The following is a 16932-nucleotide window of genomic DNA, read 5'->3' as shown; positions in this document are numbered from 1 at the left end:
CTGACCTAGATACTTGCCCATACTATCCCACACACCCTGCCACTCATGACTGTCCAGCCTCAGGGAAAATCTCTTGGTCCTCCTACATCGTCGTTTGACCCCAGACAAGACCCAAACCTGACTCTGCTTAACTCTTGAAATCAGTCGTGGGCAAAACACACTCTGTATGCGTGCCAGCATGATGATCCCCATCACAATCACCAAACAAGTCTCAACAGCATTAAAAGGCCATTCAAAAACTTCAAAACTCTCAAATGTAAATGGTCTGGGGGGAGGACTGGAAGGGTAAAAGAATGTCTCCTTCACAGGTTGAGCACCTGAGAAGGAGAAAAAAGATGTGTAATTGCTAAGCACTTCTATTATATACCTCCCAAAGTATAAAGGTGGTGACCACACTGGGAACATAAAGGTGAATTATTTTTGGCTCGGTGGGCCCATGACACTTCAGGCCATCAGGGCAGAAATGCAACATACAGATGGGCTCGTGATCGAGGGGTGGACTTAACAATGGACACTATTGCCCAGGTTATTCATGAGTGTGAAACATGTTGCAGTTAAACAAGCCAAGCGGTTAAAGCCTCTTTGGTATGGAGGACGATGGTTGAAGTATAAATATGGGGAAGCCTGGCAGATTGACTATATCACATTGTCGGCAACCCACCAAGGCAAGCGCCATGTGCTTACCATTGTGGAAGCAACCACCGGGTGGCTGGAAACATACGCTGTGCCCCACGCCACTGCCTGGAACACTGTCCTGGGCCTTGAGAAACAGATTTTGTGGCGACACGGCACCCCAGAGAGAATTGAGTCAGACAATGGGACTCATTTCCAGAATAACCTTATAGATATTTGGGCCAAAGAGCATGGCATTGAGTGGATATATCACATCCCCTACCACGCACCAGCCTCTGGTACGTGTACAGTGGGCCCAGTACTATGGGCTGTTAAAAACTACACTGAGAGGATTGGGTGGGGGAACTTTCAAGCATTGGGATACACACTTACCAAAGGCCACCTGATTGTTCAACACCACAGGATCTGCCAACAGGGCTGGCCCAGCCCAGTCAGAACTTTTACATATTGTAGAGGGGAACAAAGTTCCCGTGGTGCATATGAAGAATTTGCTGGGGAAGACAGTCTGGGTTATTCCTGCTTCAGGTAAAGGCAAACCCACTCGTGGGATTGCTTTTGCTCAGGGACCTGGATATACTTGGTGGGTAATGCAGGAAGATGGGGAAGTCCGATGTATACCTCAAGGGGATTTGATTTTAGGGGAAAACAGCCAATGAACTTAATTGGCTGATCTTGGAAGCTAAGGAGGGTCGGGCTCGGTTAGTACTTGAATGGGAGACCGTTTGGGAATCCCAGGTGCTGTAGGCTTTTGCCAGCCGATAGGGGACCCTGCGAGCAATGTCAGCCGCTTAAAAAGAACTGTCAGGGTTTAAACCCTAGCCAGACAGCTTGTTCACTCACTCCCAGTGAGTGGTGCCAGGCTGAGAGCAATTGAGGCCCCCCCCCTCCCCCCGGGGCTCTCCCCTTCCCTGCTCCCAGAGGAACGGGAAGGAGGATCAAAAGAGTGCAACTCCTACGGGTTGAGACAAGAACAGTCCAGCAACCAATGTACAACACAAATCACCACCCACCGCTACCACCAACGACAACAATGATAAGGGAAAATAACAAGGGAAGAGAATACAATACCACCCGCCAAGAAACGAGTCCCACCCGGAAGCCCATGTCCTTCCCGGTAACTCCCAGTTACCCCCCACCCCGGGCATGACGTGCTGTGGTATGGAATACCTCCTTGGCTAGCATCCCATCTCTGCTTCCTCCTGGCTTCCCCTCCTCCCTGGCAGAGCATGAGCCTCACAAAGTCCTTGGTCAGGGTAAACATCACTTAGCAACAACCAAAACCATCGGTGTCACCAGCACTGTTCCCAGGCTGGAAGTCAAAACACAGCACTGCACCAGCTACCAGAAAGGAGAAAAATGACTGCTACTGCTGAACCCAGGACAGGTACATTGAGAGATGCATAATGGTAAACTGCATCACTTCAAAGTGTTCCTATAGAACAATAAACTATGTGGATATTAAACATTTTTACAACATTGTGTCCATGCTGTGGGGTTGTACTGAATAAGGTCTTGGGTACTATAACTTCCATGTTTGAAGGTGGTTTTAGGATTGTAAAGTCTTGCTCTTGCTTTTTGTTTAGAAACTTCTTGGATGACTGGAATATGCAACTGAAATAATTTTCAGTTCTTAATTCACAACTTACTGACTCTTTAACAATTTAATTCTGTAAATTGTTGCAGTAAATTGGTACCAGTAACAAAAGCATTTTGTTCCTTGCTATAAATGCTTAGCAACTTAATGGTAACAATCCTACTGTTACTGGCTGTCCTAAATCTTCTAAAGCCAGCAAGAGACCAAAGCACACACTGGATTTACCACCTTTTATGTCATTTTTCCTTTAGTTTTGCTCTACATAAATGCTTTATATAAACCAAACACACTTATGAGTCCCTGACTTTTAAGAACTGTAGAAATTCCCTCAATATCTCTTCGGTGTGAGGACCCAACACGGGCATCATGGGACACAGGTGTCTACCTAATGCATGCCTGTCCCTGGACCTTGGGAAGAGGGAGAATGATTATGTAGGCTGTGCCTCAGGAGTTCTCCTTTTGGAGTATCTCCTTTGTGTATAGCATTCCCCTGCGGAATATATTCTGTGGCTGTGATGTAGTATGGTGGGCTTCCCTCTAGCTTTAGGGCTCAGCACACCAGGCTTTGATCACTCTGCCAGCACCTTGCTAATACCGTTATGGAAAAGCAGTGTCCTACAGAGGCATGAAACTGCAGCTTATTTTGTACCCAGGACAAGCTACTGCTTCACTCCAGCCCTCGTCTACGTGGGCTGAAGTGGTGGCCAGGGTCTAGGCACATGCAGGAGCATCATAGCGAGGCTGTTCCACCTGCACACGCCACAACTCACCCATGTGTCATTAAGTGGGGAGGCATCCAGAGTCTTTGCCAAGCCAGCTACTGGCTTCTTCAACTCTCCTCCTATTTGAGATCTACCATCGGAATAGTGCCTAAATGGTTAACCTCCTTGCCTCATTCTTCCTAAAGCCCTCTATGAAAGGTAAGTGGCAAGAAAAAAATAAGGTGGGGGCCAAAGGAGTCTCATATTAAATGGATAAGTCAGAATACTAGTCAGTCGTGAGTCATCACATTTGTCCAGTGAATGACTCTATGAAAATCCAGTGTGGTCTGTCTGTGAGTAGAATTATGTTTCAGATTGGCTCATAGCTGTGATCTTTGACTAAATAACCCTGTGATCAGCTACTGTGCCAGCTTCTGTTATGTGCTCCTCAACAGAACTTGCATTTCATGGGATCTCTTTCAATGTGCAATCAGGTTTGTCTAATCTCAGTATTACTGAAAAATATAAAAGTTGGGACTATATAGTCATAGAACAAATTCATAAAGTAACATCCTTGAAATTATTGGTTCTACTCATCAACTGGACAGAGAGGTGTTCAATATAAGTATTTCAAATGAGATGAATGCAAACTTGCTAAATGGTAGGAGGTTAGTATTATGCAATTTGAGAATCCTCAGTCTTAAATTTGACTGCATAAAGACTGCATGGATTTGACTGTTATTGATTCAGATCCAGGTTTCAAGCAGGATATTTAAATCTATTCTAAAAGCCATACATGCTTCAGTAGTGACAATGTGCATATGTAGCAAAAGGTAGCAGATTCACCCATCATTCTTTGAAAATCATTCATCAGTCATCAGTCATCATCTATTCTAAATATTGGTTAGCAATGAGAAATTCAGTATATTTTAGTGTCAGAAAATTACAGTAGTGTCAATATTCTGTATTCTGTGCACTACAACTGTAAGAAAGAAAACACGGTACCAATCCTCTCAGAATGTAAGCTGGTTTCAGAGACATTATTAAGAAATGAATAGTGGTTTCACAACATCATTTTATCATTTTGTAATCAGGCTACAGGCCAATCATACATGATCATCGCTGCAAAGTAGATGAGGTCAGAGTTCCTCCCCACTAGTATAAGGTTATCAGCCTAAATACCTTTAATAGCCTTTTCAGAGCGGGAAAAAGTAGGGTACAATTAAAGTAAACTTCAGAGGAACATCTCTATTTCTGGTGTTCCACAGAAATTAAACATGCAATATCCAACAAAAGCAATGAGAAGTGTATGTCTAAATCCTTTTAAACTGTGAAAAAATTGACGACGATGGAATGCCTTTAGGTAGAATAACTCTGATGATATAAGAAACATCTCAGTCCTCCCTCCCCAGTGGCTTTGTTGAGAGATAGGCCCTGCTGTATCGGCTGTTGTTTAACTTTAGCAATAGGGGAGGCAGACTCTGGCCATGACTTACTGCCCTCTAGGACAGCAACAGACCCCAAGGTTATCCACGCATTTGGAACTGCGGAATGCTCAGGTTAAGACTATTAAGGAATTACCAAAAAAAGTGACTGTACCAAAAATTTACTAAAAACATGGATTGATTCTTCACCTTTATTTGTGAGTCCTGTGAAAGCCACAAGCATTGAATGTGTCTAGCAACTGCAGAAAACAACATCCTAACCTTCTGCTCCAGAACTGCTTTCAAAGCATATTGAAACGCAACTGAGCTAGAATGAAAGATGAAAATATTTGTGAAAAATCATCTGTGTATCTCTTAGTTTTTTTTCCGACCGAAATATGTTATTTATAAGTGAGAGTGTTAGTAAAAATCAAGCATAGTGCTTTACAGCCAGTGAAAGACAACAGACCAAATGTTACTGCTACCCACAGCTGGGGTGGATTGATAAAACCAGCACATTGTCTTTGCTCACGTAATTTTAAGTCTAAATAAAGATATATGATCAAAAATGTATATTGGCTCAGAAAAGTGGCAAAGAAAGGGCAAATGTTGAAAGAAAAGCTGTATTAGTAAATTATAAAATGCATAATCAGATGAATAGTATGTTTTTGCTGGGTGCCGCAAGATCTGTAGCTTGTTTTCATTATGGAAATGAAGGACTTTCAAAACAGCATTTGGAAAGAAAAGGAATGATACTACTTCTCAAAAATCTACTCTGTGCATTAAAATGAGTCAACGCTCACATGTATGTTACAATTTTCCCTTTTTTACATGCTCCAGTCAACTGAGAAAAAGGTAATTACTGATGTAACTTGACTGAACAAATAGCAATCTTTCATTTACACAGAGTTGCATTTTTTTCACATTTATCTTTTCAACCATGTTCTTGATAATAATTAGAGTTGAGAAGCTAACATGCTGTTCAAAGTCCAAATAAGTTCTTTATGAAGAAATCCAGTGAAGTTTTCTCTGACTTCAACCAAATCCTGAGAGAACATAGTGGCAACTTTGTGAGTAAAATAAAAAGAACAAAAAAGTGAGCAAGCAGCTAAACATACTGTACAGAAAAAAACCTCTCCCAATTGTATGATAATACAGGTAAAACTGATTAAAATTTTGCTTTTGCATGGTTCCATGTGATTTGGCTTAACATTAGTTATTTCAATGTAAACTTAGGTGTGAATTTGAAGTGGCAATGATCTAGTAAAATGATTCCATGTACTCTAGTTGTTCCAGAATAACAATGGTATACATGTGGTATAGACACATTTGGGAATGGATATAGCTGAATAGATATTTGGGAATATCTGAATAGATATTCAGATTATATTTGTGTAATGCAGTTGGTGGTGATTTCAAGACAGGACGAAACAGGATAGGGCAAGGAATGATATCTGTGATAAAGCAAGGAGCAAGTGAAAAGAAATAAAGAATTTGTAAAGTGTGAGGAGAGCTGAAGGAGCAGCTGGGGGGCTGACTCTGTCCTGGGGAAATCATTCTACCCTTGTAAAGCAAAGAGACCAAGTGTTTTATAAGGTTTTATGTTCCCAATATAACTACTTTTAGAGTTCCATGAACTGCCACGAACGAGAGCCAGTGTCCCTGGCTAGGGAACTCTGTTAGTATGGCTGTTGGGTGTAAGTCATCTTTTAAAAAGAAAACAGCTTCTTTTTTGCTGCTTTGTGGCAAAATACACATTAACAACCCCAGTTATTGTCATCAATCCTATTCTTGTACCTTGAATCAAAGCTATACTTTCAGTGATGTGTTAAAAATAAATCCACACAAATTACTGCAAAAATTAAACACAGTGTAAAAACACAACAAATATTTCCATGGAAGGAAAGCAACTTTTTTTCTGAATTCTCAGAATTAAAACCCAGTGAATCCTCAATAGACTTAATAGACATTAGCTGCTGTCATAAACATCGTTCTAGCTCCTGCTGACCTTAGTAGGAGCAGAATCAGAGCTTGGATTTATGATTTTCAAAGAACAGAGCTGGATTTGGAGGTGAAAACTGAATGAACTGCTCCTGCGTATCCTATGAACATGAAAACAGAGTGCAACCTTATTACTCAGTGAGGATCTGTTCTCTGGAAAATTGCCGAGGGAATAATGAGGGAGGAAGAACAAGAGGAGGAGGAAAAGGTGAGAAGAAAAGAGGAAGAGGGCAAGAGAGAGCAAGAAGGAAGGGGGAATTTGCTTTTGATGTCACAGTTCTATCAACTCATGCATTTTTCATGTGTACCAACTAGTGCTAAAATAAGGCTGTGCTGACAATGTAAGCACAGAAACAATCAGCTAAGTTCCCAAACACCACAATACTGGCTTAAAAATAATAAGATTTTAAATAATGAGAAATTCAAAGCTCAAAGCTTTGATTTCCCTTCTAATTTGTGAGTCTTTCGGGTTCAGATATTCAAGCTTTTCTCTTAAATTTGGTATTTAGAAATACAGTGATTTTTAAGGAGACCTGAGGTTCCAATTTAATCACATCTGCTGAAGAGCTAGAGCTTGAAACAAAGCTCAGTGTTGTGAAATCTTACTGTAATCATAAGAGCTAGCAACACTCAATGTCATAACCACGGTGTGCTATACAGTTTTGACGCAAAACTAACTAAAAATTACCAGATGTTAGGTAGAAGTGCATTAACTTAAGTTGCGTTTGTGCCCTTTGCTAGAAAGTCATTAAAAACTGAAAGTGAAGCCAGCTGGCAAATGTAAATAAACCGGTGGGACTCAGGAGTTAACCTGTTTGGTAGCTCAAGCTTTGTATTTTGTGAACTAGAAAGAGCCAGAATTAACATTTCTCAGTGCTTTTGATTAAACCTGAGCACTTTTTAAACCAAGTAATTCACGAATTGGATGTAAGCATTCTCTCAGGTTTTAGTCACGCATGCTGCAGCAGCACCGATCGTTGCCTTTACTTGCAGAGGTAAAGAAAACAACCTATGTATGGGTGCAGGAAACAACACACCTTTATTTGCAGGAGCAGCACTTGAAGTTGTAAGCTTAAATTATTTAGAGCTCAGCTTTCAGATATTATTCACATAAGAGTTCTGTGAAGTTTCTACAATTATTTTAGATTTTTTTTTCATGTAAGCTCTGGACCCTGCAATAGTGAACTATAATGGATGTGAACTTTCTGTGTTTTTGTGTGTTCGAGCTGACTAGCACTTCTGAGAACACAAATTTGATTTTTGAGAATACAAGTTTTATTTTTTAATTACCAATGGCACTGTAAACGCACTAGTGTAAAAAACACACACACAAAAAAAAAAGGAAAAAAGAAAAAAGAGGGGTGAAAAATGAAAACCATGTAGTGATATTTTTGGTGAACAGGAAAAAAATGTTAAAGGGCCCACGTACAACGTGTACGCTCATCTTAATTGTATATAACTTAACTTTCAGCGAAATCTATCCGTGTGCCCCTGTGCGCTCTGACAGGACTACGCTCCTGGCTTTTGGGCTCCGAGAAATGTCTCCGGAATTGTACTGTCAAACGCCGAAACCACTACGGACGAGCCCGAGCGGACAGCCAGCCAGCCCGATCGGGGACGCGCCTGGTCCTGCTAGGCAGGGCAGCTACTGGGGACAGCGAGTAGGTCGCCCGGGGCTGGTGGTCCCCAGCTGCTCGGCTGCTCCTCGGCGCCCGGTTGGGAAGCGCTGGTCATGCCGGTGGCAGGAGCCACGGTCGGGCGAGCAGCGCCGCAGGCTGGGCCGCCCCGTATTGCCTTTCCGCGCCATACCGTGCCGTGCCGTGCCGCCCGCAGCCCGGCCGGCAGCGCCGTGCGGGAAGAGCCGCCTTCCCCAGCCCGGTCAGCCGACTCAGGCCCACCCCACGCACCGGAGGTCTCAGGCTGATAATTCAAAAATGGAGGATGCGCCCTCTCAGCCATTAATTAATAATGTAGTTCGCTGTCTTCCTGTGTGACACACGCTGGAAGGCACCGAGCGGCCAATAAAGATGTAGGGGAGAGCAGAGGAAGGCTCCTCCCCGCAGCTCTTCCTGATTGAGGGCTTGAAGAAGTAGATCAAAAACTTCCCAGGAGCCGGGGGGGGCAGACGAAAGGGCAGAAAGGCGGCGAGGGCACGGCGCTCCACACCGGCCGAGCAGCGAGGGCAGCCTGCGGCAGCGCCAGGTGGGCCCCGGAGCCGGGCAGTGGGGGGGAATCGCTCTGCGGCGGGCCGGGCTGCAGCAGTCCCCCGTGCCGCGGCCGCGCTGTCTTGCGGGCGACAGAGCTCGGCGGCCGCCGGGCCAGGGCGCGGCTTGGGGCGGGAAGGGCGAGGACCCCCATTTGGCAGCCGCCCGGCAGGAAAAGGAGGGCGGACGGAGGGCGATAAGTGGTCGACGCTGCCCCTCCTGAGTGTTTGCTTTGCTGGGAGGAGGCGGAGGCGGTGGGGGAGTGGAAGTTGGTGTCCGGCCCGGGGTGTGTGGGTCAGAGGCGGGGGAAGGGGGCAGCCCGGGGGCAGGGGAGCCAGAGGAGACAAAGCCCGGCGGCGGTCGGGGTATCCCCTAGCCGAGCACATTGCGCGGCTGAGGCGGGGGCGCTGCCTCCGCCCGCTGCTCAGCGTCATGGCCCCATTGTGAGGCAGAGGGAGGCGGAGGCGGGAGGAAGGATTCGCCGTTCGCTCCGCGCTCAGTCCCAGGCAGGCAGCGGCGCGTCAGGCACACAAAAGACCGCCGTGCCGCCGCCGCTTTCTCCCGCTTCTTCTTCGGCCCCCCCGGGGGGAGGGACACGCCGAGCCCGCTCCCTCCTCCCCGGGCCGGGGGCCGCCGCTGCCCGCACTCGCTCACTCTCTCCGCATTGTATATTTTTTTCCTTCCCCCTCGAAGCGGGTCCTGGGGCAGGAAGAGAGCTCGGAGTGGGGCGATGCCGCTGCTGCACCGAAAGCCCTTCGTGAGGCAGAAGCCCCCCGCCGACCTTCGCCCGGACGAGCGCGTTTTCTACTGCAGGGTCACTAATGAGATCTTCAGGGACTACGAGTAAGAGACAACCCCTGTGTCTGTGTCCGTCCTGCCCCCCCCCCCCACCCCCCCGACGGGAGCGGTTGAACGCCGAACGGCTGACACCTGGGCGGGGAGGGAGGGGATTCCCCGGCAGCGCCGCGGGGAGCCCGGCCGGGGGGAAGCGCGGGGCGTGAGGGGGGGACGCGGCTGACGGCGAGCCCGCTGCCTCCCGAGGAGCGGGGGAGAGGGGCGGATCTCTCGCCCGGGGCAGGGGGAATCCCTGCCCCTCCTCGGCGGGGTATCCCACGGCCCCCTCCCCTCGCTGGAAAGGAGGGGAGCCGGCTCCTTCCCCTCCCCTAAACCCCGCTCCTTCCGCGGTGTTGCCCCTGCCCCCTTCGGGGAAGTGAAAGTTGCGCTTGTGGGAGGCGGCGGGCGGTAACGAGCGTCTGCGGGGCCCGGGCTCTCCCCCCTCCCCGCCTCTCCAACGGCAGCCGCGTGTCGGCGGCGGACGGCGCTAGGCCGCCCCGCGGAAGCGGCCGTGCCGGGGCATCAGGGCAGCCCCGCCGGCATGTGCCGACCGCACTATTGTGGTGGTGGCGGCCGGGCGGGGGGCGCCGCCGCCGCCTGCGGATCCCGCCGGGCTCGGCTTCCCGGCCAGCTCCCGCTGCGGTTAGCCTCTTGTTACCGGCCGTGGGCCGGGTCGGGGAGCCGGAGCCGCCGCAGAGCCCAGGGCCGCGCTCGCTCCGCCTTCACGGGGAGCCGCCGGCTCACCCGGTTGGAAATGGCTGGCGGGCCCCAAGGCCCGGTCAGGTAGGAGAGCGAGGGGTCAGTGCACCTGTCCGGCGGGTGCGGGTCCCGCAGCGCTAGCCTTCCCTTACCACCGCCAGGGCTTAAACACGGCCTGAAACCGAGCGGGAACACCTCTGCCCTCAGGACCTCTCCTCTTAGAGACGTTTGTCTCCCTCATTCCGTCCCTTTTTACCTTTTTCCCCTTTCTCTGTGTCTAAAGAGACTAGTAGGAATTACGCAATTGTCGTTAACGGCGTTAACGACATCCGAGCGTATTGCACGTGGAGTCCCGAACTTACTGCGCTGACTATCGCTTGTAAGAACAGCGAACAGAAAGTATTTAGCAAGACTTTTTTTCAGACGGTGGTAAAAGTGTTTTCACCCCCCCCCCCCCAGTGTGATCCAGCCGCATCCCCGCCCTCAGAAAGGCCCCAACATCCAAACTCTCCTTTTTTTAAAAGACGTGCAGGCTAATGAGATTAAATCTGAAATACTTTTCATTTGCAGCACATGAAATTAGAGCACACCTAAATCTTTTTCGTGTTTAGGCTTGTTTTTCTTACTCAAGTACACTTCACCTAATAAAATTTTTAAAGAAGCTGGATTAGGTAGCTTTGAAGAGTAATGCTTTACTGTTTCCTGGACAATATACTGTGGGGGGCAAAGGGGTGTAGAATGTGATGTTGGAAGCTTCGTAAGGAGTGTTTTCATTATAGGGTGTGTAAGAACCTAAGGAGCAAGAGCTGACAGCCTCCTGTCCTTGAGGGAATTAACTCCCCCTCCCCCAACTTCCAATATTCGGAAAGCTGCTTTTCTGGTTGCAGTTATTATTATCACATAGTTAGATGAGTTTCATGTATTTGTTGACACTGTGCTGAAGTATGCTTCAGGTATGTGTAGCTTTGTTAAAATTTCAGCATGAAAAGTATCCTTTTAAAATACCTTTCTGCTCTCAGAGGGTTTGGTGAATATTTTAAGTCCTCTGACAGCCTTATTTATGCTGCAGAGATGCTGTCACTAAGAAGTAGTATGAAAGACCAAATTCCATAGTTAACCAAAGTTCACAAATTAAGGGATAAATTTAGATTTGTGTTCACACAGGCAATACCTAGAAATGTCAGCGGGTGGTTACCTCAGGGGTCAGAGCTTAGAATATGGTATTTGGTAAAACTCTGCAGAAAATTCTGCTATGCCTCGTTTTTTTGGACGTGTGGGGCAGAGTTGGTTGGTTTGTTGGGTTGTGGTATGGTATTTTTTTGTTTGTTTTTTTCCCCTTTTTTTTTTTCCCTTTATTTAATTTCTGGCTTTTTCTTTTTTTTTTTTTTTTTTTTAGATTAGGTAAAATTGGTGCTTTGGATTGAGAAGTTTAGCATCTTTTATTTAGAAAGGTGTCCTGGAACAGATGAGTAAGTTTAGATTGATGTTAGTTGCTCGTGGCATAATCTACTGGAAAAAATAGGGTCACCTGTCAGCAAGTTTTTCTCTGCTGCTTGCAAGTGATACTTCAGATAGCTAATGTCTTCTGGAAACAGCATTTCCCATTTCTTTGTCTAAGCAAGGGCAATTAGATTAATAGGCGTAGGGAAGGCCCACTTTTAAAAATTGTATTGGCTGTTTCATGAAAGAAGACCGTTGTCTAAATTGGGCTTCAATTTAGACAAAATTCTGCAAATTCTATTGCAAATCTACTTTTGCAATAGAAACTTGATTTTTTTTTTTTTTTTTTTTGAGGGGAGGATTTAAAAATTACAGTGACTAGATCTAAGTGGGCTGTGAAGAATACATGTGGTAACCTGGATTTATCCCCTTCCTCAACTGTATGAACACACTTAATTGTGACAAAGGTTAAGACTTAAGTTATTCTGTTTTTTGTTGGGTTTTTTGATTAGCTTTCTTTTTCTCTTGTAGAGCACAAACTTAGTATTGAAAAGATCTGTTCATGCCCATGACAGCTTTAGTAGAGATAAATACAAATCTTAACATCAGTATTACTCTTCTCTGTATAAAAAATAATTATGTTAATGTGAGGAGAATTTGGTAAGATGAATATTTTGTAAAGTGACTTTCCCGTTAATCATGTATTTAGAATCACAGAATAGTTAGGGTTGGAAAGGACCTTAAGATCATCTAGTTCCAACCCCCCTGCCATAGACGCTGCATGCTATACCATGTCGCCAAAGGATCAGTCCAACCTGGCCTTGAACACTGCCAGGAATGGAGCATTTACCATTTTGGGCAACCCATTCCAGTGCCTCACCACCCTCACAGTAAAGAAATTCTTTGTTAGATCTAACCTGAACTTCCCCTGTTTAAGTTTAAACTCATTGCCCCTTGTCCTACTGCCGCAGTCCCTGATGAACAGTCTTTCTTCATCATCCTCTTAGGCATCCTTGTAGGCCCCCTTCAGATATTGGAAGGCTGCTATGAGGTCTCCAAGCAGCCTTCTCCAGGCTGAACAGCCCCATTTCCTTTACAATATGAAATGTCATCACATAATTTTGTAACCCTTCAAAAGGGGGTGCAGTGAGGTGGCAGTGTTTGATTACATTTATCAGGACTAACAGGAACTAGGGGAACTGATGTTCTTTGTGGTTGGTTGTACTCCTGATTAGAGGGACAGACCTGAGGACAGACACAGTAAGAGTCTCTGCAGCCACAGTAGTAGCTGGAAATGCAATTACGGGGGATGTATGAAAAACACGTTAAAGCAGTGGGATGTTACCACCAGTCTTTGACACCTTGTCTGTGAAAGTTAATAGCTGATGGAGATGTGTTGTGAAAGCAACTGTTAGAGTATGGGAAGTTTTGCTTGTGAAGACAGCCTGAAAAAGGAAATGATGAGTAGTAAAGATACATGGTAGGAACATTCCTCATTCTAAAATGCAGGGGGCAAAGAGCTGCTTTGCATCTTCAAAACTTATTGAAACTTCATTATAGATTGGCCTGTGGAATTCTTGGTTACAGTAAAAACTAGATCTGTTCAAAAGACATTTTAAGGTGCCCTATAGTTAAATTAGGTATTTTTTTCTGTTGTTGAAGAGAAACTTATAACTTGAAATATACTCCTGAATGCATGATTAACATGTAAATATTAAGGAATAAATCCTTTCCCTCTCCCTCTCTTTCCTCCCTCCCTCCCTTTTTTTTTTTTTTTTTTGTTTCTTTTGGGCATTATTTTGTGATGTGTTATTGATCACTTGGCGAGACAAGCCGGAGTACAAGAGTACTTTTGTGATACAGAATGACAAGGTTGGTGTTCTGTGATGACCCTCCTACTATAGACTAAATAGACTGTATATGTTAAGGGCTCATAGGGGCTTCAGGATTAAAATTAACAATTATTATAAATTAGCCATTCCATTTTTTTTTCTCCCTGCTTTTTCTTCTAATTTCACTTAATGTGACTTTCTCATATTTTACATTCTCCACTATATAATTCTTCTGTTTAAAAAAAACCCTCCCAGTTTGTTTTAAATATATGCTAAGAAAATAAATAAAAGTAAATGGTTTGAAAGAAATGTGTTCTTAGCAGCACACTAAAAATAAAGTAGATCTTGGACTCAATGGAAATACTTGGTTAGTTCAAGTTATTTCTAGGCTGAATTTTTACATCCACTGCAAGTAAGCACGGAGATTGCAAGTAATTTATTTCTGTTAAAAAACTGCCTCCTATCAAATACCTACCAAGTAGCAGTATTAAACTACTTCTCAATGATTTGCTGACAGTTTTTCCGTTTACACTACCTTGTATGGAAAACTGTAATATAAACGAAAAAAGACATTCAGCTGAGAAGTCAGCATTAATTACTACTACAAAGGCAACTCTGTTGCCTTTAGTCCCTGCTCCTCCAGTAGTTGAGCTGATAACCGGCATCTTCACCAGGGCACTGCAGTCCCATTTGACTACTTGCAGGCAGGTGGGACCATGCAAGTGAGCTTTGTGGACATGTTTTGTATAAACTTCCTTCTCCATGTTGTCAAGTGTTAGATCTTGAACCAGTGAGGAAGCCCCAAAGATGGTAATACTTTGGTTAAAGATGTATGTAAGGCTTCAGATGTGATGTAGCAGCAGATGCATTTGCTGTTGTGAATTTAAGCTGAATGTAGAATATGATCAAGTGCATTATTACTCTTTACTAAGTAAAGGGAAAGGGGTATCATGGCTGTTGCTACCATTCACTTGGTTTGCTAGCTGTTGTGTCTGCTCTTCATAAATAGTTTTGTGATAATGGACACTGAGGGACAGAAAGAGTACTGCAACATCTAGTGCTCTGCTACTGGTTTTTTGTTTTCTTCTCTCTCTTAAACCAAGTTAAAGTGAGATCCTTAAAACACTGGAATAAAAACTATGTTAACAGACTAAGCCACAGATGGTTTTGATGTGCTATAGGTAATGACTAGCTAAAGACAGTGCTTTCAAAATAGAATGTTTTTTTTTTTTTCTCCTGTAAGTTGACAGGGGAAAAAATCCACACAAAAGAGGAAATGAGGGAGAATGAAACTAGAGGCACAAACTATTCTTGTATGCAAATGGCACAGGTTTTCCTCAAATATGTTTCAGTTAAAGTAATTTTAGAATTTTGCACTTGTGATAATAATGGTCAAAAAATTTTCGAGAAGGGGTTTGTTGCGTGGTGTGGGTTTTTTTAAGTGTGTTTTTTTTTTTCCTGCCCCCCCCCCCCTTTTTTTTTTTCTTCCTGTAAGTTCAATGCTGTTGCTTTAAATAGCATGACTGTCCGGTGTCCCTTCACAAAGAATAACAGCAGCTCTTAAAGGGACACTGCCAGCGTCAGCCTCAGCCTCTCTGAGACAGGCTCTGCTCATTCTCTGAGCTCCCTTCCTCTTTTCTCTCTCTCTTTTTTTTTTATTTCTTTTTAATGTCATATTTTTTTGAAAATTGTGTTCCAATGCTTTTTTAAATAACTCTCAGGGTGTTTTTCACTTTTCTGGCTAAAGATAATGGTCAGGAACCTCTTTGGCGAGACACAAAAATATATGTAGAGACACACACCTGCATGAAGATTGAATAAATGTTACTTCATCCATTGAAGTCTAAGACTACTAAAATTGTCAGTCGAATACAGAAGTATAGCAATGTTGGGCAGGGAGAGACCTGAAGAGATCATGTTTTACGTATTCCATCATCTAAAAAAGAACCCAAAAGAAAGATAGGTTTTTGTCTAACCTGTTCTTCAAAATATTAAAGTAACTATACCTTAAAGGTAACACACAATAAAATGCAATAAAGATACACAAAGAATGAGTGTCGGACATCCATTCTTTATATATCAAAGAATAATGTCTCTTGTTCTCTCTCCTTTGTTGTTCTCCTTTTCTTGTTTAGAATAAGCAAACCCAAACTATTCTGTGTTACTTGTGAGTGTTGGACCCAAGTACTGTAAAATATTTTAGATGCAGGTAGTATAAAAATCTGAAATTTGGTAGCTATTAAATATTATTCAGATAATATATCTCTTCTGTACTTTTCCCCTTCTTGCAGCTGATGTTCTTCCTAAAGCATCTCTCATTCAGAGGAATCCTGTGCTCATACAGAAAGGATTATCTGAGCCAGGACCCTCCATTGTCCTCAATCTGGAATTTCCATTTTCATTTACAAAATGTTATGGTTCATCTATCTGTCTGCAGTGAGCATGGTTATCTACAAACTGATGCACATTTGCCAGCTTGAGTTTGCAAGGCAGCCTGCAAGAAAAAACCTCAGTATTAACTGCCCAGTTCTCCAGCTCCACTGCTGGGAATGATTTATGCTGCTCTACCCTCTTAAAAATGAGAGCCCTGCACAGTGTATTTTATTTATTTATTTATTTTTTGTAAATGAATGAATTTTCAGTGTAGGTATCTTGTGTAGCATTCAGTGTTCTGAAAGTACTGAGTGTCCTATGAAATAGCTATGTTGGACTGATACAAGGCTATGTTGGACTGATACAAGGCTATGTTGGACTGATACAACATAACTACTATGTTGGACTGATACAAACCTCCATTTGTCCTGTTGTGTGTTGCCTACTTATTCATACTAGTCCATTAAGATTTTTAAAGGAGGGCAGATAAAAATCATTGCCTGAATTGGAGCATACTGAAATATTGCTCTGCAGTCCGATCACTGATCCATAGTGTATGATATGTTTTTAACATGGTTTTATGAATAGCTATATCATCTACTTCATCTACAGTGTTTTAACTGCTCTTTGTCTGATACTTGTCAAAAATTGATAGATATTGACTAACAAAAGCGGCTCTTTCTTGATTCCTATATAATAACTAGTAAGCAAGCAACAGCAGTGTAATTTTTAGCATTAATTAGAAATACAGGTAAGGAAGAGAATCAATATGTGCTAATGGAACAAGGGAGGAGAAGAATCTAGTTAAAAAATACTTTAATGCTTCTTCTGAGAGAAATGCAAACAGTGAAGGAATAAAAACTATTTAGAGAACTACTTGACATTAATATTTTACCTCTCCCATCTTCTCATTTGTGAGCTAGGGCACTCAAAATCTGAAAGTTACTCAAGTTTCAACATGTTTCTGTGATCTTAAGGTTATTTTATGTTTGTGCACTTTTAGACCCTCCTCTTGAAAATATTTGTGGAAATGTGGGGAATGTGAGGAGGATGTGACACCTATTAAACACAGTGTGATTATTTTCATGTGTCAGGCTTCTTCTATATGAACATTTGTTTGCAGCACTTCCAGGTCTTGATATTAGTGTAGCCTGTAGTGAGAGGAGACTTTGGTTTTACAATAGCAATTTAACGTGC

At 43.8% G+C, this 16932-nt stretch overlaps 1 protein-coding gene across 4 annotated transcripts in view; it reads left to right on the top strand.

Moving 5' to 3' along the window:
- The first annotated feature begins 8279 nt into the window (after positions 1–8279).
- The window catches only part of BAZ1A (bromodomain adjacent to zinc finger domain 1A), a 61486-nt gene continuing 52833 nt past the window's right edge, over positions 8280–16932 (top strand). For 2 of the 4 annotated variants that reach the window (XM_061463505.1, XM_061463504.1), the window contains exons 1-2: positions 8281–8555; positions 9251–9400. In XM_061463505.1, coding sequence (XP_061319489.1) covers positions 9288–9400 — 113 coding nt within the window. In that variant the 5' untranslated portion in view covers positions 8281–8555; positions 9251–9287. Of the gene's footprint in view, positions 8556–9250; positions 9401–9932; positions 10175–16932 lie in introns of those variants that run through there. The other 2 variants (XM_061463506.1, XM_061463503.1) reach the window with 2 other exon arrangements.

Source organism: Pezoporus flaviventris, unplaced genomic scaffold, assembly GCF_033815535.1.
Source record: "Pezoporus flaviventris isolate CSIRO_AGI_PZ_B2104156 unplaced genomic scaffold, CSIRO_AGI_Pfla_v1 ptg000036l, whole genome shotgun sequence".
Taxonomy (NCBI): domain Eukaryota; kingdom Metazoa; phylum Chordata; class Aves; order Psittaciformes; family Psittacidae; genus Pezoporus; species Pezoporus flaviventris.
This window is presented reverse-complemented; position numbering and strand designations above follow the sequence as displayed.